Source organism: Ambystoma mexicanum, chromosome 6q (genome assembly GCF_040938575.1).
Source record: "Ambystoma mexicanum isolate Mex_15411 chromosome 6q, UKY_AmexF1_1, whole genome shotgun sequence".
Lineage (NCBI taxonomy): Eukaryota > Metazoa > Chordata > Amphibia > Caudata > Ambystomatidae > Ambystoma > Ambystoma mexicanum.
Genome location: NC_090937.1, coordinates 704129245 through 704154610, shown reverse-complemented (window position 1 = coordinate 704154610; position 25366 = coordinate 704129245). Strand labels below are relative to the sequence as shown.

General features: G+C 48.0%; 1 protein-coding gene across 1 annotated transcript in view; it reads left to right on the top strand.

Moving 5' to 3' along the window:
- Positions 1 to 25366, top strand: part of ABCE1 (ATP binding cassette subfamily E member 1) — a 670940-nt gene that overhangs the window by 69711 nt on the left and 575863 nt on the right. Inside the window, exon 2 of the mRNA XM_069631213.1 lies at positions 8748 to 8891. Within this exon, the coding sequence (XP_069487314.1) occupies positions 8789 to 8891 (103 nt within the window). The 5' untranslated portion in view covers positions 8748 to 8788. The remainder of the gene's footprint in view (positions 1 to 8747; positions 8892 to 25366) is intronic.

Genomic DNA, 25366 nt, shown 5'->3' with positions numbered 1-25366 from the left:
GGGTAGAGGGGCCGGTAGCGTTAATCAGAGCAACTGTTTTGGCCGGGGGGGTTGTGTGGTGGGAGTGAGGTAGGGGGTTGAGTCATCTGTTGTGTTACTCTTTCGGGGATGAAGGGGGGGGAAGAGGCGCAAGGGTATCCCTACTGGTGGTGTTATGGAGTAAGGGGGGGGCTCGTAATGGGTTGGCTTTGTTAGGTGTCTTTGGTCCTGGAGGCTGACACTGGTGGCCTGGATCTGGTGGCATTCACAATGTCTCAGGCGCTCGGGGCGGGGGGGGGGGGGGGCGTTGTTGGGCACGGTTGTAAGTTTGGGGTTATATTTGTGGTTTATCTTTCTACCGAGTTGGGACCTGATAAATGTGGAGTGTGCTTCTCCTTTTCGAAGGCAGGTTTATGAGTGTGCCCTGGGGAATTCGGCCTATGAGTTCTTCCAGGGGAGCATTTGGGTGCACACATGTTTCCTTCATGGTTGATTCTGATCTAGCGCTGAGCCTGGGTTCATTGAATGTACGGGGCTTGAATTCTCTCTATAAGAGATCCCTGGTATTGCGAGAATTTAAGAAGTGGAAACTCCAGGAGTTGTTCCTCCAGGAAACCCATTGGGTGAGGGGTAGGGAGATGACCCTCATAGCTAACAGTGTGCAGGAGCTTTTTCATGCTTCTTTTCGAGCTAAGAGGGGGTGGCTATAGTGGTGTCACCGAGTGCTCATTTTGTTCCTCAGTATACCCAAAAGGATCCAGAGGGCCGCTTTGTAATGGTGAAGAGGGAAATTAAGGGTAATAAGGTGACGTTGGTGTCTGTCTATGCCCAAATGATTCCCAGGATAGGTTTTGGGAGGAGACCAAGTCTATAATTAATTATTGAATTTGCGGAAGGGGCTCTCTTGGTGGGTGAGGACTTCAATATGGTTCTTGATCCCGCCGCAGATGGGAAGGCGAAACGTCCCTGTTTGGTTACTAGCGGACAAAGTAGGATTTTGGCTTCGTTTCGGAGTACGAACGCGACCTTGGGTATCTCGGACTTCCATGTTTCTAGGGAGGGATGCAAACCTCTTTTCACCACCTTCTCTAGACCTCATACTTCCTTCTCACGTATTGATTATATTTTGGTGGACAACTTGGTGAAGGAGAGGGTCTCCAACTGTGGGGTGGAATTGGTCCCTTGGTCGGACCATGATCTGGTGCAGGCTCAGGTTGGTCTTCTCCCCGCCTGCCTGCGGAGTTTGAGGTGGTCTTGTAACGATCATCTCTTGCAGGATAAGGTCTTATCTCAGGAACTTTTGACTGAGATTAAATCCTTTTTTGAGGTGAACGATAATGGGGAGGTGGGGCTAGCCGGAGTTTGGGAGGCGTTTAAAGCCACGATAAGTGGGGTACGTATTGGCATGGGAGCTCGAAGGAAGTGGGAGAGGGGTAGAGAAGAGAAACTTCTACGTGATAAAATTGAGGCTATTCAGCCAGGGAGCAAGCTTAAAACCCAACTTTGTCTGGGCAAATGGGAGGAGCTCCAGCAGATTAAAGTTGTAAATTCTGGGAACTCGGGGAGAGGGGAGGGTGGCGGGGGGGTAGAGTAGATGTACGGAGGACTCGGGTATTGCTGAGCTCTTTCGCCGCTATTATGAGCATCTTTATGCTTTCGAAAGCGGTGGGGAGGTCTCCGAGGTTGATGCGTTCTTGATGACCCTATCACGCCCCAGCAAATTGTGGATACGATCGGCTCGATGAAGGGAGGGACCGCGCCGGGGACGATGGATTTACTGTTTCCTTTTTATAAGTCCTTTGGGTCTTCCCTTGCACCCTTTTTGGCTAAGCTATTTTAACTCTGCTCTCGACTCGGGAGCCCGGCCTCAATCGATGTTGTCAGCCCTTATTGTGGTTATCCCTAAGGAGGGGAAAGTCCCCTCCCTATGTCATTCTTACCGCCCCATCTCGTTACTTAACAACAATGTAAAAATCTTGGCGAAGCTTCTGGCCAATAGATTATCCCAGCATCTCCCCTCCCTGATCCATGGAGACCAGGTGGGCTTTATTTCAGGTAGACAGGGCTCCGACCATATCAGGAAGACCCTGGATCTCTTGCACGAAGCCTCGGTAGGAGGGCTGGATGCCTATTTGCTTTCGATCGACTCGGAGGAAGCTTTTGATCGGGTTGAGTGGCCGTACATGGGGAGGGTGTTGCAATGAATGGGGTTGGTGAGTAGGTTTTGTCGCTGGATCGCTGCCCTGTACAATGGGCCTTCAGCTAGGGTGTTGGTGAACGGCACTGTATCTGAGCGGCTCTTCCTTTCTCGGGGCACTAGGCAGGGATGCCCCATATCTCCCTTGTTATACGCTCTTGCAATGGAATCGCTTGCTATAGCGATTGGGCAGCATCCGGGGATTTCGGGGACAAGAGTGGGGAATCTGGAATTCAAGCTTTATTTCTATTTGCGGATGACATCTTAGCATACTTAACTAATCTGGATGTCTCCCTCCCAAACCTTCTTTCTTTGATTCAAGCTTTTGGAGTTTTCTCAGGTCTGAAGATGAACCCGTCCAAGCATTCTTAAATGCCGGTAGGGCAGAATCCCAAGGGGGTTGAGGAGGGGGCTATGGTGGAGGGTATCAGGGTGGTGCTCTCAGATATACTCTCTCTCGGAATCCGCATCCCGAGAGATCTGAATTCCTTATTTGAAACTAACTATCCTCCAATTCTCTCCAAAATTGGGGCTGATCTTGTTAGTTGGGCTCCCCTGACCCTCTCATGGTTCGGTCAGATGGTATCCGTCAAGATGAATATTCTTCCCCGCCTCATGTATCTCTTCGGCTCCCTTCCCGTTAGAATCCCAGAGTCGTTTTTTCGGTCTCTTCACTTTTCGATTGACTGGTTTGTTTGGGGGGGGGAGCAGGAAGTCGAGGATTAGACACGACACTTTGACTCTCCCTAGGTCTTTTGGGGGATTCGGATTTCCTGATTTCCACCTATACTATAAGTCTGCCCAATTTAGAGTCTTACTGGAACATCTGAGGGAAGACTTGCATACCTATTGGACCTACATAGAGGATAATCTCACACACACCCTCTGAAAGTTAGGGATTGGTTGTGGGCTCGTGGAGGTGCCCTCCTGCACCGACTGAGGTTGCACCCGACATTGGGAGTATTGTGGGAGTTATGGAGGCCCTCTAGGGAGAATCTAGCTCTTTCATCATGGCCTTCCCCTCTTTCTTCACTTTGGGGTCCCCCCCCCTGGAGCTGGGTAATAGAGGGTTGCGTAATACTCAGAAATGGTCAGATATGGGCCTAGAGAGGGCAGCCCAGTTATTTAGCCAAGGCTCTTTTTTGGACTATGACTCGTTGGTAGAGGATATGGGAGATTGTCCGATGTCAATCTTCGAGTATCTGCGAGTTAAAAGCATTCTTACCTCTCTCCCCGGTGCAGCTGATCTGGCGCGTCCACTCTCCCTTTTGGAGAAGATGCTAGTAGAGTCTCGATCCCGTAAGGGACCCCTTTCCAGAATTTATGGGGCTCTGATAACGGCCCAGCTTCAGGGTAGGCAGGGTTTCAAGCACGTTCGGAGTGAGCAGCTAGGATCAGTGACGGAAGAAGATTCCACCTGGTCTAGTATTTCTGACACCCTATTCTCTGATTCTCTGTACACAGCGGCATTGGAGCACAATTTCAAGATTTTGCCTATGTGGCATCTCCCTCCGGCAAGGTTGTCAAGGATGTATAAGGGTCTCTTTCCCAAATGTCAGAGGGAATGTGGCTCTCGGGGTACGTGGTTCCATATGTGGTGGGAGTGTCCACGTGTTCAGGTCTTTTGGTCCAAGCTTCTCAGTTGGATTAAGGACATCATGGGTTTCACTGTGGCTAACGGCCCCCTGGAGATTTTGTTTGGGGTTACGAGATCAGAGGATGAAGTGGCGGTCCTCCCACGGGCAGTAGGGGCAGGGTTTTGAGAGCGGGAGGTTAGCCCTAGCGCAAAAAAAATTGGAAAAGTAGCCAGACCCCATCCAAATCGGAGTGGTTGTCTAAATTGTGGGGGGTGAGATTTACATATGAGAAACTGTCTGCGTTGGTCCATGATACTAGGACTTCCTTTCTGCAGGATTGGTCCCCAGTACTGTTGCATGAGGACTGTGAGTTGCTGAGACTTTGAGGGAATCACATTTGCTATCCCGACCCCTTCGTTTGTCGTTCATGGGTCTAGGGTTGGAGGTTCCCCTTAAGCCTTTTGGTTTCTTTACACTCTATTGGGTCAGCATACGTCCGAAACTTGTCTGTTAAGTTATGTTCCCATCTTTTCGAAGGTGGTTGGTCCTATTCAGATCTCGGTAATTGGGTATTTAGGGGAGGGTTGATTGGGGGGAGAGGTTCATGTTGCATTATTTGTGTGAGGGAAATGTGCTTACCTGCAATGTATGTTTTATTTGGTATCTTGAAAATGTTCAATAAAATGTAATGGTTAAAAAAAAAAAAGTCCTTGTTGAATTTGGTAAATGTGTGACCTACATTGCCCATGAGTTTAGTGGCAGCATTGTATTTCTTGCACACACGTTTTGAATCGGTCATTTCTGAATGAAAGGTAAATCACCTGCTTATGGTTTACACTTCCTCTTTTCAACCTCCAAATTAACATATGCGTGGTGGAATACTTAAATCAAATAAGTTTGAATTTCAGAACCCTTGGGTTAGCAGATGGGAATATAAAATAACATGCCGTTTACTATTTGGCTTGTAAACCACTTATGTCATATACAAGAATACTTCATGTTCTACTAAACATTCTATTGCTACTTAATCGTTGACATTGTGTTATGTATTCCCATACTCACTCCTAAAGTGTATTCATTTTAGTATTCGAGATCAACATGGTGGGTTAAATCAGAGCAAGCGTAAATAAACATGAAACACTAGCCCAAAACAAGCCTCTTTTCTTATTAGCCAGCATTCGAGATTTCATTAATGTTTTCGTTTAATGGCATTAGGGTCACACCGAATCATCGCCCCAGTGATGCATCTCATCATTCTGGGCTATGTTATGTTAAAGGTACTTAATATAGCACACCGTCACCAACGGAATTGGTCCCCAGGCGCTCTTGTGCATCTGTAAATAAGGAGGAGGGCGGGTAGGGTTAGTCATGTGGATGTGGATGGGGAGTAGGGGAAGTGGTGTGCTGTTGGCGGCTTCCGCTCGGTATACATTGTGTGCTGAGCTTTGGTGCAAGTATCGGATCGGGCGAGACCTTGTGTGCTGTAGGTGTTTGTGTGGTGAAGTGTATGCGGATTGCTGGGAGAGATGGTTGTGTTTAGTTTTAGGTGGGTTAAGTATGCCGAAATTTGAAAGTTGGGGTAGTGGGGTCTGTATCCTGGTTCTACTAGTTCTTGTTCCGTTTGAGCTGTATTCCTGTGGGTGGAGTTGTTGCTGATTCCTCCTAGGCGGTCTCTCTGTAGTGTGTGATGGTGCAGCGCGGACCCAGCTGTATCCTAGTGAGCATTGTATGGTGTGATCGGTATGTCTGGTTTCTCTGCCTGGGGTGTGGGAGCTGCAGTTGGTGCTAGTATCTTCCTTAAAAGCTATTGTTTGGTTGTTGCTTGTGTGTGATGGCGCAGCGTGCTCCCAGCTGTGTCTGTTTGGATATGGCTATTGTTAAGGGCCAGGTGCTATTGATGGTTCTTCCTGGTACTTCCGTCTTGGTCTTGCTATGTATTCGGTCTTTTGGGTCCTGTCATGGCTCTGTCTCGGTTAGTCGTTCGGTATGCCGTGGAATATTTTCCATAGAATCCTATCACAGTTAATTGCTTGGTGTGTATCGGGCTCTGTCTCTTCGTTCACCTGTGTTTTAGGGGTGTGTGTGTGTGTGTGTCCCTTTTGGGCGGTATTCTAGTTATGAAGTGAAGAGCCAGGTTTTGAATAGTTTCCTGAATAGTAGGTGGTTTATTGTGTTACGTATGTACTTTGGTAGGTCGTTGCAGGATTTCGGCGCCTGGTGAGAGAAAGATCCTCAGTGTTTTCTTTTATTGTAGGTTTTCGGTTCCAGGCGGATGTTGTTGCTTGATTTGAGCGTTCTTGTCAGTTGATGTCGGCGCAGTTTGTCTCTCGGGAACTCAACGTCTTGATTGTGTACTGCTCTGTGCGCGATGCATATTGTTTTGAATTTTATTAGTTGTATTGAAAGCCAATGTAGTGTTTTTAGCGCAGGTGTGATGTGTTCACTTCGGGGAAGTTTCAGAAGCAGTCTGGCTGCCACATTATGTATGCGTTGTAGTTTCTTTAGAAGTTGTTCAGTCATACCTCTGTATAGGCTGTTGGCATAGTCTAGTCTGGACATGACGAGAGCGATGAGGGTGATTTGTTTTGTTGGCAAATGATAGGAACGGTAGGATCCTCTTAGCCGCTCGCAGGAGAAGAGTATTTCTTGAGTAGATCATTTACTTTTGGCTCTAGGGTTAAATTATTGTCCATTAGGACCCCCAGGTTTATTAGTCTGCGAAGGTGCTGGGGTTGTCCAGAGTTCCCTTGGCCAAGGGATGAAGTGGTTTTCTCCTCCATTTTTTGTGACAATCATTATTTCTGTTTTGCCTGGATTGATTTTGAGGTAGTTGGGAGTTCATCCAGTTGAATACATCTCAGAAGCAGTTTTCTAGAGTGTGAATTTGGCTATAATGAGCTCATAAATAGTTTACCTCTTTTCAAGAAACCTTGTACAAATGATACCTTCATTGGCGTTTAAACCGTGGGGTGTTTACTTTTAAAATAAATGATTAATATAGGTTCCAGAGGGTAATTATTTTATATTATTTGCACCTTATTTTGGCATATCAAACGTGGACACTGAAGGATTGAGATTATGCTTTTTAAAACAGAGATGTGTTCTTTTGATGGAATTATGTGTTCTAACACTTGAATTTTCTGAACTCCTAATTTTGCTACCAAGGTTTAGTTGTTTACATGTGTACAAAAAGGGGGGGGTGTCCTGACTGTAGAAGTCTGAGCCGACTGCAACTTGTTAATTGCAGTGTAAGTTTAAAGACAAATAACTATCTTTAGGTGTCTTAATTTGTATACTACCTAGGATAGCAGTACATGAAAAACAAAAACGTAATAATCCACATGTGCTAGATCATTGGTTTATATAGGAACAGCTATTATTAAGTGGCTGTCCTAATTCCTTTAAACATTCTGTGAAGGAGTTGTAAGTACAATATATAAGGGTGTAAACATTTCACCCAAATCACACCATAATACAAATATAAGCGGAAAACATGTAACAAAGAATCAAGCCAATTGGTACATGAACATGCTGTGTGAGATTGCTGGTACAAAAAATGGACAGAAATATAAAGGCATCATGTTGCTACTTGTACATTCTGTTTATTCTTATTGTTGAACAATTTTACCCAAAAGGTTTAAAATAGGTTTACCCAATGAAACATAAAATTGGTGTAACCTAAATATTCCTCAAAAAATGAAGACCTTGGATGGGTCTGACATAGCCAGGCTAAAGGGTGACCAAAAAGTAGTTGTTTACATGAGCATCAAATCAAATTCTATGTATTCAAGTTGCAGTTTACCAGTCACTTGTATGGTGAGATCATCAATTACAAATTTTGTACAGACAGTTCATTCTCTCTAGAAATGAACATTTCTTTTGCAGAGATTTTGTTGGATTTCTCAAAAAAAGCCAGTGGTGTAACTGCCTCTTAGAATAAGGTCCCTCGTTTTTGAAAAAATGGCTGATCTGGCACGTATGCATTGATTTACAATGATATCACAACTTGACAAATGCCAATATTTGTTCATCTTTTATAACATGCTTAAAACCGAGACCAGTCTCTAAGCATGGGACCGGGATTCAAACCTTTGTTGCTCTTTGTTGTCTTGCTTCAGGGCCAACCGTGTTTGCCCCTGAACTACCCTCCTGTCCGACATTTCTGATTAAGTGAATATTGTCGTTATCATCACCTTTGTTAGATGGATTCAAGAGACTATTCCGGTCTCTATTTTTGGCTTCGATGCTTCCTGAAATTTATCTGCTTTTCAAACAGTTTCTACTTCCAAATACAGGAGACCCATCTGTGCACTGTGCCCCATTATCTTCTTGCGATGAACAAGACCACCTTCATTTTTATTTTTTTTATTTTCTTGGTGGATGTGCTATAAAACCAAATGGGATTTAATTATTAAAGGTCTGAAAAGATTGCCTGTGCAGATCATCTGCAATATTACTTTCCCTTTCCATTAGTTGTTTGCTCTCAATAACCAGGCTGGAGGCTACTTGGTGCCATAAATAACAAAGATGGATATTGCCGAAGTACTCGAGAATGGATTTTGCACTGAATTGTATTTTGTGGGCTTGAAATCTGTCTCGCCAAAGTTCCAGACAGCCCCACGAAAAACCAGTTTTAGTCCCAGTGAACACACTCTGGCAAACCGGTGGAGTTAAAACAGTCATGGCAAGGATGTTTCTTGTTTGTCAATGGGTCTCCCTCCGTTTGTCTTAATTGTATGCTGCAAGGACTAGTCTATGATTTGTGTTAGTGTTTGGATACCCACCTACCCCAGCCTTCCTAGGTTTTCTAGCATTTGCTCTTGCCAGTGTTCAAGCTGCCCCATAGATCTTTTTGGAGTGGAGATCTGTTGGGACAGAGTTAAGTACTTTTTTATTGCAGGACTTATTTATGTTTGTTCCCCTCCTTCCCAGCTAACCAAGTCTTAATATTTTTTTTTTCTTCCACTGCCTTCCAAAACATCAACCATTTTTAGGAACCTACTCCTTGTGCAGCACTAAGTCCAAGTTTTGCAGAATGGCAGACAAGCTCACTAGAATTGCTATCGTCAGTCATGACAAGTGTAAGCCAAAGAAATGTCGCCAAGAATGCAAAAAGAGTTGTCCTGTGGTGCGAATGGGTAAGTGAATGTCCTGAAATAGGAACCTTGTTAAAATGCACTTTTTTCCTTATCTTTCATTAATGGTACTTGACCATGGATTTGTTTAGTCCTTCATATTAATATTTTTCAGTTGCAAGCTTTTACCAACCTCTGGAGGTTATGTTCTGATTGCTATGATCTAATGATTTGTTATTCAAGTGTTCTATAGAACAGCATGCACGTATAGTTATCTGATGGGGGGGGGTGTGGTGGGGAGAGGAGAATGAGATTTCATTCCAGTGTGTCGGTTGCTACTGGTTGCACCATGGGGTCCGTTCAATAAAGTTGGTGTTGTCCTGCCCAGCCATGTTTTACCTCAGTGTTACATTTGTGACAAGCAGATATTGTACTCATATACGACAGATCCATGTGTAGAGAAGCCCATATGAACAGCCACAAAAGTTTTCTTTCCTTTGTTGGGCGCTGGAACCAGAGCAGCATGCTGGAGCATGGAGGCGTACTGAGATGCTGATGCGCACCGGTGCAGGAGTCATCCATTTAAGGTGTTGGTGAGCCAACCACCAGTCCCTGGAGCTGCAGGCGAACAGCATAGGGCGCGGGAGAACGTATAGCATTGATGCAATACACAGTGATGTTGCCACATACATGAGGACATCATTAGAGGAAAGGACCTATAATGCGAGTACAGCGGCATGGAAGATGCCAGAAAACAAATGAAAGAAAAAGAGAACTACAGACATCACACAGTGTGTGAGGGGAGAAAGGGAAAACCACCGTCCTGTTTGTCCAGATGACTGTCAGCAGACCCTGGTAAGTAGACTAAAAATAATAACTATTGAAACATAATTAAGGATACGGTTAGGGCATCAAACACAACATCGATAAGCAACAAGCAAGTGCAAAGTGTGCTCCTGTGTTCTCAGCTAACCCAGGGGAACGACCTGTGGTTTGGGACTTGTGGGTAGATGCTGAGATTCCAGCGACAACCCCCCCCAATCACTCCTTTCTAGCCAGGAAAGGGCAGCCACTACGTGATCCCAACCCTGTGGGTGGTTGCTTGAGGGAGGCCCATATGGGGAGAGACTATCCTTATGGGAGAGAGACTTGTTGGAAGGAACATTCTTTTTTTTAAATGATGGTATTTATTGTGCACAGACCTAGTTTCGAGAAGCAATGGAGTGCTTTACAGAGCTATACAACAGTACGGATGCACAACAGAGCATTTTTCAAAGGTAACATAACTGATATAGAGGTGGGGATATAGAGTGGCACAGAGGAGGAGGACAGCTATACAGGGTGGTGGGGAGGAGAGGTATCGTCCCTTCCGCTCAGGGTATGACATCCCCTTAAGTGCACAAACTGTGATGACCTAGTGTGATGTTCAAGCCCCTCATAATGACAGCAGAACTCCTTTTGACAACATGTACAGAAACCCTAAGCCGAGGATGAGCAGGGGAGTAATGCATAGCGCTAAAGTCCTGGAATCGGAGGCGCGCTCTAGTGGTTGTGAACATCCAGTTGGTGCCGTGACATTTAAAATCGGGGCACTGCGAGAAAGATGGAGTCCTACTTTTTGTGATGCTGGTCAGGAGAAAAAAAAAGCAGAGCTGCTGCAGCAGGAAGCAAAAGCACTTTTACCTGCACCGTCTTGCGAGATCTGGAAGAGAAGAGTTTGCTGCATGCAGGCAGATAAAGGAAGGTCTTGGCACGCTGAACACCGGAAGACCGAGGAGACGGCAGTTGAAGGAAAGACTGCCCCGCTGGAGAGGGGGAGAAGCTCAGAGGACGCCGAAGCAGCTAAGCAATGCCAGTGAGTCCAGGGAATGGGACGTAGAACCCAAGAGCACTTTGGGGCGTATACCGTGCGGCAAGAGAAGGCATACCGGCATACCGGGCTAACCCAAACGGGCAAGTTGGATGCCGGGGACCTTTGAGAAGGAGGCAAAGGGGGTCAAGGACCCAATGTTGAACAGAACTGAATCGTGTGTGGAAGAAGTCCTGGCAGGAGAGTATACCAGGCAAGTGGATTGCGAGTCAGGGACCCACATCCAATCGTAAATAAAGACATTCAAGACAGCCTCTTGAAACTGTGTGAAAACCTAAGGGAAAGCAACCATATCACCTGGGCTGAAAAAGTGATTAAGGTATGATGGAATAAGTGAATCCTGGGATAAGGAAGAACCCTTGAGTATGAGGGTCTAAGGGAAGGGCGTACACCCTTCATTGGAGAATTGTCTTTTTACCAAGGAAAATAACTGTGGTTGAGTGCTGAGGAAAAGCTGAAAATTCAAGGGAACAGAACCTTCCCCCACCGTTCTTAGGGTTGTGAAAACTTGTGGAACTTTAATCATTAGGCACCTTTTTTGGAACTTTACATTGAAACATTGAAGAACAGTATAGATGGCCAGTTGAACGACTTTTACCCGTTTGCACATTTTCTTAGGTTTAGCTCGTAAGGGTCAGGATAGGATTTTGGACACAGGACGGTGAACTCTTTATTTTTTTTGGGATATTCTCAACTGACTTCCTTTAGTTTTGTTGGGGCAGGAAACCCCCTCATAGTGTTATGGCGAGCAAGGTCTTCCTCCAATCCTTCTTTTACCATTAAGTCTATAGCAATCGTCGCAATGCCTCTGTCGAAGTCTTACTCCTGATTAATTACAATGTATTCAAGGTATACTTGAGAGTAGCCGGCGAGCAATGTACATGGATGACCAGAAGGAGGCAGCCCTTCTTAACTGTTTGGGCCCACAGTGCCTTGGAGTGTTTCGCCACTTACCACGTGATGATTAGGGGTGTCGCAGTATTGATTTTTTTTTATTGTATGATAACCAGGGACGGCCCTAGGATTTGCGGGACAAGTGCGGCAAATTAAGTGCAAGGCCCCTTAATTTGCATTTGGTAACATCATAGGAAGTGACCTAACAAGATAGATTTTCCAATAACTACACTAGCAAAGTATAAAGGGTGCCCACCTTTTAAGCCCAACAATTTATAATGAACTATTCCAAAGAAAACAAAATCCAGACATAAGGCCTGCGCTTTAATGGCACTTTTGTGTGTAAGGGTCTGCATTGGAAACCTGACAACCTGGTGTGACATCCTAGTAGCTGCAAACTTGAGCAAGCAAACCTTTATTGTTTTTTAATGCTGCCCTCAAAAACACAGAACCAGGGTTGCATCTACCCGTTGAAAAAAAATGGATGGACCTGTGCCCTGTAAATCAGTACAGAACCATAGAAAATATCACCTCCAGTCTCCAGGATGACAACCTCTCGTCACATTCTTGGTAACTATTCAAGGCTCACTTGCATGATTCATATATTGAATGGCCTGGCCCGAGCAGGAGCTCCTCCCTGCACTCGCTTGCTGCAGGAGCAGCACAGTGTGACTGTTAGTCAGAATCCTGTGCAGTTCCCTTAGGGAGCACTACAGAAGGTTAAGACTACAGGTGAGGGCAATAAATCCCCTTTGGTATCAGTCTGTACCACAAAGATTTAGTTGGTAGCTGTGGACGAGCAGAGCAGTATTCAGGGTTTACACCATAGGCCTACAATACTATGGCACAAGGAAACACTGACCAAAGCTTTGTATTAAAAAGTGTATATATATATTTATTTTATACACTTCTAGTAAAAAACATTTATCACGGTCATCAAGCAAGTTAATTTAAGTCAAGGAAAAATATACACACTCCCTAGTTAAATTGTAGACCAAGTGAACCAGAGTGAAAACTGAGCAAAACGGCACAGTGAAAAGCACACACAAGGGATACTCTAGCAATTTCTCACAAGAAAGGGAAAGCACAAGTTATATAGAAATAGTTTCTTACACACCCTAGCAACACTTCCCATAAGTTTGTGAACCAGATTAAGCAAGACAGTGCATCAGTATAGGCAATACTTAAATGAAAACTGAGCAAAATGGCATTTCACAAGGTTTAGAAAATGGTAGTTATAAGACATAGGCGCATCAACACAGTTCTAGTTGAGAATCAATCTAAAGAAGGCAGTTATAACAAATGTAGCCTGAGTCAGTAGGCCTGTGCCAGAGTCAGTGGTACAGGGCAAGGGCATGAAGAAGTGGCTCCTGCGGTGGCGGTTGCTCCTGGTAGTTCCTGCAGTTCGGGGGATCCAGCAGAGGAAGAGAGGCTCTCGTCGATGAGGAAGGTTCGAGTGACTGCACTACCCAGGGATGAAACCAGCCGCGGTGCTGCCCGACAAATAAAAGGTACGCTCCTTTAAATCGCGGTCCAGGTGGACTGGTGCCTGGCTATCCGGCCTCTGGGTACAGGGTACGGGAGATTCGACCAAAGCAGGTCCGGGAAGGCGATTGGCAAACTGGTTGGCCCCACCAGCTCAAGGGAAGAAAGCTCTTATAGATGGAAGATCTTCTCTCGCTGTATGGAGAAAAATGGTGAGATGCTGCAGCAGGGCTTCACCAGTGGTTCAGTCGTTGCAGATGTCTTTGGCTTCTCTCCTCTTCGGCTTCTAAGTTCCAGTGGCGACGTCTTGCTCTTCCAGTCCTTGGGATCCTGCGTTTATGCAAAAAGATCCTCATTCATACAGCCTAGCTGTCACACACACAGTGAAGTGGTCATCTTGGCGGGAGACCCTCCAGCCTATCAGGATAGAGTGTGACATGGGTTGCTGAGGCAACCCTGTCCAGGGGTCCTATTCCCCCCCCTCCCACAGAATGGACCCACCCCAGACTCAGTAGCGCCGAAAGGAGGGCTTCTTGGCAGAAGCCCGTCAAACGGACGAACAAAGGATCCCCGACCTGGGTTAGGAGTTTAGAGAAAGACACGAGAAAGAAGTTCTATTAAAGTTCTGGCAAATAAAACCTACTGGAGCAAAGTAAATATTAAAATAGACCGGCGGTATGTTAAAGGCTGTCAGAAAAGGTGGTAGCCTCGAGCAATGGGAAAATCCCATAGGAAAATATTTGCGGTCGAGTATTTATGGTAGTAACCACTGCCACCAGCCAGAAACTTTTGAGAGAGGGACTGTACGGTACCCTCTAGAAAATTAACATAAGGGAAAAACGATTAACCCTTTCCAATACCTCCATAGTAAGATGGGTTTTACTGGTTTAGTTCATAAAAATAACTAAAGTCAATTGGGACTTTACATGCCCTGGGAGACAGTAGTCAGTCCCAGGGTATGGAGTCTATGTTTGGGGGTCGCTACGACACCCCTATGTCACTGCACGGAGGGTGCTGTGTAACACATGTGAATAAAGATGGTTCCTATGGGGGTGAGAAAATCCCATAGACATGAAACACAAAAATAGCCTAGAACACATGCAGCAAAAATGCCTAATAGTGGGGAAAAAGAGTCTCACTCTTAGCAGGAGAAAAGAAACACACCCTTCAAATCCAGCAAAGCTGCTGGGGGACTCTATAGGTAAGGGAAATTAGCCATAGAATGAGAATTCTCCCTACCAGTGACCTCCTCGAAGAAAAGGTAAGCCCTTGTGCTTATTTGACGTGATGTTGGACCAAAAGAAATCTTGCCTGAAACCTTTATTTTAAGTTGAGCACTGCATCCCACATCCTACTACGGTGTTAGTAAAGATCGGAAGCACTAGATGAGATGGCCACTGCATTGTTTCCTCGTTGCGCTGCCGTCTACATTCTAACTGCCCTGCAGTGATTGGCTCTCTAAGCCTACTTGGAGCCAATTACACGACCGGCAGGCGGAAGCCGGACCATCATCCTAAGGCCCCTCCTCTAAGGCTCCTGTCCGAGCCTGTCTGAGCTTGGAGGAGCGCAACACAACTCATTCACTCTCTAGCTACTGACACTTGAAGGCTATCTCAACCAAAAACACAGACAAGTTCCTCAAAGGCTTGACCCCTGCCAGCATCAAAAGTGAGTCTACCCCTCGAGCTACGCCCTCATGTAGCACTACCATATCTGACTATTGTCCACGGCACCCTCCCATACTTACATGGCGGCACACAGTCAAATACAACAGACTCCCATTTTCTGAACTTAAGTAACAAGCACGCCGCCTATCAAAAGACACCTCCTTTTGAACACATTGTGTATTACTATTATCATCCCATGAGCTACCGGCTACTACAAACACTTGACCGAGATTCAAACCTACTTGCTCAGCGAATCCCATACCTCTGAAACCACTCCGCGCTAACCCAGGCCTATTCCTATTGTTTCAACTAGTCCTTGACCATCATGCATATCTAGGTTTGAGATACATGCCTAACAAACCCACTCCCTGTCTGGTATAACGAGATGTGCTCTCCCATGCATCTCGGGCCCTCTGGCCTCTTATCACATCTTAGCGTGCTTTTCATTTGTGTTTATAGCCCTTGGCTACCTATCCAATCTAGCGGTGCGCTCTACATGCGCCAGAGGCCCTCTGCCCACCTGTGCTATCTAGCTGTGCTTTTTTCTCACATGTGAGAGGCCTTTGGCTACCTTTTTTTAAAAAAAAATTAGCCATGCTGCGTACATGTGCTAGAGGCACCTGCCTACCCATTGAATTGAGCTTATCTGCTTACAGGTGCTAGAGGCCCCTGCCTACCCATTGAATTGAGCTATGATGTCTACATATGCTAGAGGCTATTGCCTACCCATTGAATTGAGCTATGCTGTTTACATGTGTTAGAGGCCTTTGCCTACCTATCTAACCTAGCTGTGCTGCTTACATGCGTCAGAGGCCCACTAGTGGCATTTTCAGCCACCCCTAAAAAAAAAACAGGCTTGACTACAGTTATTAGTCCTGCTCCACCAAACTATGGAGATTTCTGCCTGCATAGTTGGCATTGACCACCTCCCCCAGCCCAAACACCCACGTCCATTGCAAATGGTGCAGGTGCTCCCCAACTCACACACCATGCCACCCTCCCATTTCCTTCCCAAGATGTGCCCTCTCCCTACAAACTCCCCAACCACCACACACACACATGTGACTACCTCACATCTGAAAAATTCAGACTCCTTTAGAGCACAGGAACGAGCTGTCAGTATCCCGCTTCTCCACCCATGCCTTATCTACCCCCTCTACTAGGCTTACCACTGATCACAAGTGCACCCAACTCTCCAAAAAACCCTGCTCCCTAGAACACAGAAAAAAATGCCTCGTCTCCCGCCAAATCTCATCTCAAAAATACCCACCAACTACTACCCCATCCATCACCCGGTGTCATGATCCCAGTAAAAGAGCACAATTCCCATTCGAGCATACAGGAGAAGCAAGGGACATCACATTAGTCAACAGTGGGTACAAGCCAGGCACAAATGGCATTTGTACCATTCATAGCATGAGCACCCATAGGCTCTCATAGTGGTTTTCATACACTAAACATGGCCACTGCTAGGTCCATTGATAACTTACAGCACATTCCATACCTATTGCAGAGGGAGCTACTTAAGCCCCGCCACCACTGGAGCTCTCGGTTCGCGTCTGCTCCGCTGACGGCAGGTTACGCTACCGGCGTCTCTCCTCACAGAACCTGTGAAAGGAGAAAAACTGAGATATTAGTTTTCACAGAAAAAGCAAAATTCCATAGTTATTGAAAGAACTTACCGATCGAAGTATTTCTGAAGCGTTTCTTCAGTCAGCTGTTTTGTTCGTAGCAGCAGCATCTCCTGTCAGACGTTTCCTCACAGCCGCAGCATCAACTTCGCCGCAGTCTTCGTTGGCGGTCGCAGTATCTTCGTTCAGAAGTTTCCTCAGCAGATTCGGCATTTTACGAAGGTATTTCTTCTACAGTTTTCCAGAAACCTGCCAAATAAAAGATATTTCGAGGGGATTGGGTCATCCGACGTATTCCATATCTATGACATGTAATCACCACAGCTGTGCTGCTTCGGAAACTTTTTTCTGCGTCCTGCGTCGATGACGTCGATGCACGGTCGTCGAGGACCTCCTCCGACATCATCCGATGTGATAAGGAGGACGCATGACGCCCGTAGCCTCAGTTCCGTTTTTTTCCGCGAACGTGTTGCTTCGTGAATCTCGGTTAACGCCTCGACTCTTTGGAGTTCTGTTCTTCTCGGTTCTTCGAACCTGTTCGTTTTTGTGTGAAAATCCTTCGTGTGAAGATGTCTTCTGCTTCGTCTTCCACCCCGCGTCCGGGCTTCAAGAAGTGTGGGGAGTGTGGGTCCAAGATGTCGGTGACGGACTCGCACGACGCCTGCCTCTGGTGCCTCGGGGAGGCCCACGACACGGATGACTGTATCGACTGCCAGTCGCTCACGTCCAAAGCCTTATGCGAACGCAAGAAGTTGTTGTCGGTAGGTCGGGTGTCCAAGCCCCGGAAGTCGAAGTCTGCGGGGCTTTCGACGGATGATTCGAGAGGAGACTCTCCGCGTCATCGGCGGAAGTCTCGTGGGTCTCCTTCTAGGAGTCGGTCTCGCCACTCCTCGGCCTCTTCGAGGCATTCTCGGAAGCGCCGACAGCAGTAGTCTTCCAGGTCCTCTTCGGAGGACTCTGCCCGGCACGTCGCTTACCCCACCAGCCGTGCGACGCCGGAGGAATGGGCTTCCTTCGGGAAGAAAATGCTGGCGATTCTTGAGTCGCAGGGTACTAAGCCGTCCGTGCCCTCGAGTGGGGTCTGTCGTGAGAGGTCGAGAGACACCGCTCGCAAGAGTGGTCGTCACGGGAGAGGTCCCGTTCGGACAAGGGGACTCGTTCTTGACGTACCCGTTCCAGGTCCCGGTCCTCGACGCGTTCGAGACCGTGTGCACCTGTGATGTCTTCGAGGAAGACATCGACGTCTGAGGCGTGGAGGGCGTCGACAGGCTTTCTCGAGGCTCCGGGGAAGTCGTCGAGGCTGTCGACGCTCAGGTCGTCTAAGGACACGCTCAGAGCTCCGGCTTCAAGGACTGTCGATGCCGGTTTACTCGACGCCGATCCTCTCGGCGCCGATGCCTGTTCTCTCGACGCCGGCGCCGATTCACTCGAGGCCGGGGTGTCGGAGGTACCCCGTGGCACGGGGGAACCCCCTAGGAAGGCTCTGGTTAAGAGCAAGCACTCTCGGGTGCCTTCTTTCCGCCACCTGGAATATATTTCGGAGGCGGATGAGGATTCTGATGGCCTGGTTCCTAGTCAGGTTCCAGATGAAATTGTCTCGGGCCATAGTCAGTTGGACGATTTGAGGCAGTCCCTGCATGATGCCAGTGGACTGGACACCTCTCCGGAGGTGGAGTTTTGTAGGCCTGAGCCTGGCTCTCATGCCGATTCCTCATACCGATGCCTTATGGCTAGGGTTTCCGAGTTCTTGTGATGGTCTGCTCCCCCAGGGGAGTTTGTGCAGGATGATCTCACGGACATCCTTGATGTTGGTCCCCCAACTGACCCGGTACTGCCGTTCCATATGGCTTTACAGAGAAGGGCGGCGGCGGCTTGGACTGCTCCGGAGAGTCTCCCGGTGGTGGGCAGGTCCTTGTCGCGAAAATACCGTCCAGCCAGTAGCGACCCCTGCTACTTGACCAGGCACCCCACTCCGGAGAGTTTGGTGGTGCAGGCGGCCACGGCAAAGCAGGCGGCCCCGGCAAAGCAGGCGTCGTACCCTACCATCCCTCCTGATAGAGACGACAAACGTTTTGATGGCTGGGCGAAGAAAGTGTTTTCTTCTGGTGGTATGGCGCTTCAGGCAGCCAACTCCATTTGTGCCTTGTCTCGTTTCACACACACACTCTGTGGAACTGTGTTGCGTTAGCGGCTGAACATATTCCCGAAGGGGACGAACGGGATGGTTTCCTTGCTATGGTCCAGGATGGTAAGGATGCCATGTGTGAGTCCGTTCAGTCGGGTTTGGACATGGCTGAATGCGTCAGCAGGTCCATGGCGGCGAGCACCGTGATACGCAGGTTTGCGTGGTTGCGGAAGTCGGGTTTGCTCCTGATGTGCAGTCCCGGCTCCTCAACATGCCCTTTGACGGTGAACACCTTTTTGGCAGCAAGGCTGACGAGAGCCTTGAGAGGTTGCAGGCCTCAAAAGCTGCAGCAAAGTCGTTGGGCGCTGCAGTTCGCCAACCTCCGCCTTTTCGTCCTAGGGGACAGCAATGGAGGGGTGGTTCCTTTCGCCATTACTCGTCCTTCAGTAAAGCGAGAGGAGCTGGCAGTCAAAGAGGCCAACGCAGGGGTACCACAGGTGGACGACAGGGTACCCGTGGTGCCAAGGCCGCTCGGGCAGTTGCCTCTTTGCCCTCAGGTAACGCCGCAGCCGCTACCACTCAGTCATGAGGCCATGTCCCATGGTTCGCCTGTTGGGGGAAGGCTGGCGCAGCATCTTGTAGAGTGGCGTGCCATTACTTCAGATGTGTGGGTTCTGGAGATCATAACCCACGGCTACTGTCTTCCTTTTCGGCACAGGCCTCGCGACAATCCACCGGGGAACCTCTTTGCAGAGTCCGGATCCGCTCCTTGCGCAGGAAATTCAAGCCCTGCTGGAGAAAGGCGCCATAGAACTGGTGCCTGTAGCGGAGAGGAACAAGGGATGGTATTCCCCTTATTTTTTGATTTCGAAGAAAGACGGGGGATTGAGACCCATCATGGACTTGCGCGGTTTGAACAAACTCTTCAGGAAGGACAAGTTCAAGATGGTTACTCTCAAGTCCTCCAGGCCCTTCAGCTTCAGGACTGGTTGGTGTCTCTCGACCTCAAGGATGCTTACTTCCATGTGCCGATCCATCCCAAGCACAAAAAGTACCTGAGGTACGCGGTTGGCGACTCGCACTTTCAGTTTCGGGTCCTGCCGTTCGGATTGACCTCCGCCCGAGGGTTTTCACCAAGCTCATGGTGGTGGTGGCAGCGCATCTCGGGCAAGGGGGGATTCACGTCTACCCCTACCTGGACGATTGGTTGATCAGGGGGAGCTCTCCCGAGCAAGTCCTGGATCATCTGTCCGTCACCTGCCACTCCCTTCACAGGCTGGGCTTCTCCCTCAATTTAAAGAAGTCCCATTTGACGCCAACACAGCGACTCCAGTACATCGGAGCAGTGCTCGACACTTCCCTGGGGCAGTGTTTTCCTCCCCAGGTGAGGGCTCTTCACATTCAGCAGATGGTGCACAAGTTTCAGCATGCCCAGACGCTCCCAGCGTTAGAGTTATGAGGTTGCTCGGCCTCATGGCATCCTGCATTCTTCTGGTGCCAGAGGCTCGCCTGCGGATGAGATCTTTGCAGTGGGCACTCAAGATGCAATGGTCGCAGTCCTCCGGCAGGATGTTGGACCCGGTTCAGGTGCCGCCCTCGGTCGCCCGGGACCTTCTGTGGTGGGCCGTCGAAGGCAACTTGATGAAGGGGGCTCCATTTTGGCTTCCCTGGCCGGAGGTGACGATCGTGATGGATGCATCCCTCACGGGATGGGGAGCTCATGCCAACGGGCTGTCAGTCAGCGGTCGTTGGTCTCCGTCGGAGTCCAGACTCCATATCAATCTGTTGGAGCTGAGGGCCGTCAGGCTAGCCCTGAAGGCTTTTCTGCCGACTGTGCGAGGAAAGAGTGTCCTGATCCTGACGGACAACACAGTGGCCATGCACTACCTCAACAAAAAGGGGGGGCAGGGTCACTTCCTCTGTTCAGGGAGGCGATGCAGCTCGAGTTCTGTGCCATCCAGCAGGAAGTTTCGATCTCCGCAGTTCATCTGGCTGGAGACGAAAACGTGACGGCGGACGCTCTGAGCAGGCAGAGCAGGATCTCTCACGAGTGGGAGTTGGCTCAGGAGATTCTCCTGGAGATCTTCGCCCTTTGGGGGACCCCTCAAGTGGTTCTCTTCGCCTGCAGTGTCAACCGGAAATGCGAGAGGTTCTGCTCGCGGGAATTTCCTCCAAAAGGAGCCTTAGGAGACTCGTTTGTGGTGGAGTGGTCATTCCCGCTGCTGTACGCGTTTCCTCCAGTCCCCGTCATCCCGCAAGTGCTGCGGAGGTTACGGAAGTTCGGTTCCCGGATGATCCTCATTGCTCCGGCGTGGGCTCGGAGGACGTGGTACCCGGACCTTCTCGACTTTTCCATCTGCCCTCCACGTCGTCTTCCCTACCGAGACGATCTGCTCTCACGCGAGGGGGGGGGGGTCGGGTCAGGTTCTCCATCCAGAGGTCAGATCCCTCAACCTTCACGCTTGGCTTCTGAAAGGTTGAGGTATAAGGATTGGGACCTCCCTGAAGACGTGATGGAGGTGTTGCTCTCGGCCCGAAGGCCAGCAACAAAGTCTGTGCCGTTGGCGTAAGTTCTGCGACTGGTGTAGAGTTCAGAATGTGGATCCTTTTGCATGTGACATCCCCAGGGTTCTGTCCTTTTTACTTTCTTTGGCCCACAGGGGCTTGCAAGTGGGTACCATTAAAGGTTACCTGGCGGTGCTGTCCATCTTTAAGCGCTCGTCTGAAGAGTGTTCCTACTTTAAAATCCCTTTGATTTCACAGTTTCTGAAAGGGCTCACTAATGTGTTCCCTCCGTCACCTTTCCTGGTGCCCAGTTGGGATTTAAACCTTGTTCTTAAGTTTCTTATGGGTGCTCCGTTTGAGCCTTTACATTCTTGCCCTTTGAGGCTGTTAACTCTGAAAACTGTGTTTTTAGTTGCGGTTACAGTTACAGGCACTTTCAGGTAAGCCACCCTTCACTGTATTTCACAAGGACAGGGTTGTCCTTAGAGTTCGTCCTTCTTTTCTTCCGAAGGTAGTGACGGAATTTCATTTGGCCCAGAAGGTGGTTGTTCCGGCATTCTATCCTCCTCCGCATCCTGGTAAGGAAGAGGAGAGGCTCCATAGGCTTGATCCTAGGAGAGCTTTAAGCTTTTATGTTTCACGCATGTCCCGGGTCAGAGTGGACGATCAACTCTTTATTGGTTACGCTGGAAAGCGTTTGGGACAAGCTGTGACGAAACAGACTTTGTCTCGCTGGATTATTTTGGCCATCTCGGAGTGTTACCGCTTGGCGGGTAAGGACCCACCGGCTGGCTTGCGGGCCCATTCTACCAGGGGTATGGCTGCGTCTACTGACCTGCAGAAGGGTGTTCCTATTCGCAACATCTGTGATGCAGCCACCTGGGCTTCAGTACATACATTTGTACGTCACTATTCCCTCGATTCCATCCGAGGACAGGATCTGGCCTTTGGCAAGGCGGTCCTTTGCTCTGCTATTTGATTGGCAATTCTAAAGTTTGATTCTAAATTCTCTCCCTCCTCCTTGTTCTGGTACTGCTTTGGGAGTCTGTCATAGATATGGAATACATCGGAGGACCCAATCCCCTCGAAGAACAAGTTACTTTCTTACCTGGTAAAGTTCTTTCGATGGGATGGTCCGACGACGTATTCCATATCGCACCCTCCCTGCCTTCCCCGCTGCAGAATTTCTTTTGCGATTGCAGCTTACATTCCGCAAGGCTTGGTGTCTGACTGGCAGTTGACTAATGTCACAAGTTCTGGGGGAAAAAACTACAACTGAGGCTACGGCGTCGTGCGTCCTACTTATCACATCGGATGACGTTGGACGTCGGAGGAGGTCCTCGACGACGGCGCATCGACGCAGGACGCAGACGCCGAAAAAAGTTTCCGAAGCAGCACAGCTGTGATGATTGCATTTCATAGAAATGGAATACATCGTCGGACCATCCCATCGAAAGAACGTTACCAGGTAAGAAAGTAACTTGTTCTTCATTAACAAACTAACTTAATTGAAATATGGAAGAAGTTTAAATAAGTTACGTACCTGGAGTTTCTTCAAGTTTTCACTGCTTAGTTATTATCGCGCTCTTCCCTGAAGGCTGCAATTACTCCGTATAGACGGACTTGGGTTTACGTTTCTTCATTCCGAGTAATGTTGCGGCCATTCCGCAGCCATTAACCTCTCTGAAATCCAAGAACCTGCAAGATTAAGGAAAACTATTAGAGGGATCTCTCCAACGTAGAGACTATTCAAAATCACACTAACTATAATATTTTCACCAAAAACCTACCCAAGACGACTGTAGAAAAGCCTGGACATTAAAAAGACAAGTCTGTTGAACACTGCAGTCTTCCAAGTTTAAAGTTCTTCATACCAATGCACCCCTGTAGAATACAGGATGGAGAGCTCCACAAAACATAAACACAGGTGAGATTACCTGTGGATTACCAAAGGCCCACTGCTATACAGTAATTTCCCAGAAAATGGATATTATAGTAGTTCTATTGTTGTTATTGCTGTTTACACAGAAAGGGAATCCTAAAAGTGCCCAAGTAACAGATTCACTGGTTGAGAAGGCATTATGCTCCTGAGGAGTCTAGGTAAGCGTTACACCCGGAGAATTGAACTCCAGGCCAGAATGAAAACCCTCCCATCATAGAAGTCAACACTCGCCTAGGCGAACTAGCTCTCCTCATAGCCAAGTCACTCACACTAGCCGATATGTGACAGTCAACTTCCAAACAGACCCACACGAAATTATAAAACAGAACTTGCCTCCAGCTGTTATACCAATATCTGAAAAGCGAAAACCGCAAAAACCCAACTCTTAGAAAATCACCACCGCGGACAACGTAAAAACGATACCTCAACCCACATCAAGAGATCTCATCAATGCCATATCCCTCCTGACGCATGCCCTGGGCATTGCTGACCTTATCACTACCAACGACTTGGACTTCATCACAATCACTGAAACCTGGCTGTACCCGGTTGCCAGCCCCGCCCTCTTGATGGCCATCCTGGATGGGTACACCATCTTTTGTAAAGACAGAACGATCTCTAAAGGAGGCAGAGTAGCAGTCATCGCCAAAAATAACCTCAGACTGAGAGAAACAACAAATTAAGCCATCCAATCAAGAGAACTGATCTCCATCAAGAAATCCCTTTTGACCACATCCACTCACTCGCCACCTTATCTACAGACCCCCAGGCCCCACTTCATCATTCGAGGAAGACCTAGCCTCACTCCTTGCATCCATCACCAAACCACTGTTAAAAAAAAGTGTCATTTTGTGTGACTTCAATTTAGGGCTCAATGACCCATCTGACACCCAGGCCCTCGCTCTTGCTAACACTATTGAAGTACAAGGCTTCATCCATCAAATTTTCAACCCCACGCATGATAAGGCATATATTGGACTGACTAGCAGACTTACATTGCATCATCAATATAATAGCCAACAATCCGTGCCCATGGTAGGACCACAATGTCATACTATTCTCCATCAGCACCTTATCCCACCCTAACCGCTTCCCCAACTCACCTCGGTGGCACTCATGTAATCATCGGAATATCATCCCAGACAACCTGTTACTACCGCTAGCCTCCCACCTCAACCCCACAACCGATCCTACATCTATGGTGTCACACTACAACCAGATCCTCCAGGCTGCCATCAACAAAGTTGCTCCCTTCTTTTAACCGCAATGCCAAATCTATAGCCCACACCAATTCTTGGTACACTGCCAGCCTCAAAGACCTACGTACCAAAAAAAGTAACGCCGAGAGCGCTTGGAAAAAAACACCTACCCTGGAAAACAAACTGCATTTCTGTACTCTAGCCACAGAATACAAGGAAGCCACCATTCTAGCGAAGGGCAACTCGTATAACACAAGAATTGAAAATGCTAACTCAGACACGAGGGAGCTCTTAACCATTCTACAGGAACTTGAATCGCCAGCCCCATCCCTAGACCACTGCATTTAGGACCTACCCTTGTGCAAGAACATCCAAAATGCCCTCATTTGACAATCACCCTACTCCAAAATAAAATCTAAGCTAAAAAACGAACTTGCCCTGGTCGCCCAGTCCCCAGACACACCACAAACCTCCTATTCGAGGTTCAAATTCACTCCTGTTAACGCCGCCGACACCACAAAAATCATTAAGGGACGGAAGCCCTCCAAAATGCTAAAGAGAGATCTGCCCAGCCTCTCATCGACAACTGCCCTGACGAGCTGGGCCGTTCACCACAACCCTGATCAACAACTCCTCTAGCAAAGTCCCAGAAAACCTGAAAGAATCCTGGACACTCCCAATGCTCAAAAACATACATGAGACCCAAATGTCCCTACCAGTTACAACGGTAACTTTCCTGTTGAAAATAATCAACAGAGTAGCATACGTGCAAATTCAATATTACCTGGAAACCCACAACCTTCTTGGTCTCTGCCAGTTTCGCCCTGGTCACAGAACTGAAACGGCCCTCTTGGACTTGTTTCAAATTGAAATAGACCAAATTAAAGACAATGGTGACCTGGCTATCCTCCTCCTACTGGACCTCTCAGCAGCATTCGATTTAGTAAACCATAAGATTCTCTGCCGACCTCTCGCCCTTGCTGCCCACTTCTCGACCAATGCCATAAACTGGATTGAGTCCTTCCTCTCCAACCGCACCATGAGTCTTCTCTACCACTGCAGAAGCCCCTCCTGCGCCCTTTAGGCAGAATTGGAGGCAGTACCCTGTGGGACCACCACATACAATTAAGACTACAGGTGTAAGCAAGACCAACGTTTGTTAGAAGTCTGTACCACACTGTCTGTTGGTAGCGAGCTGAGCAGCCAGGCTGATCTCAAGA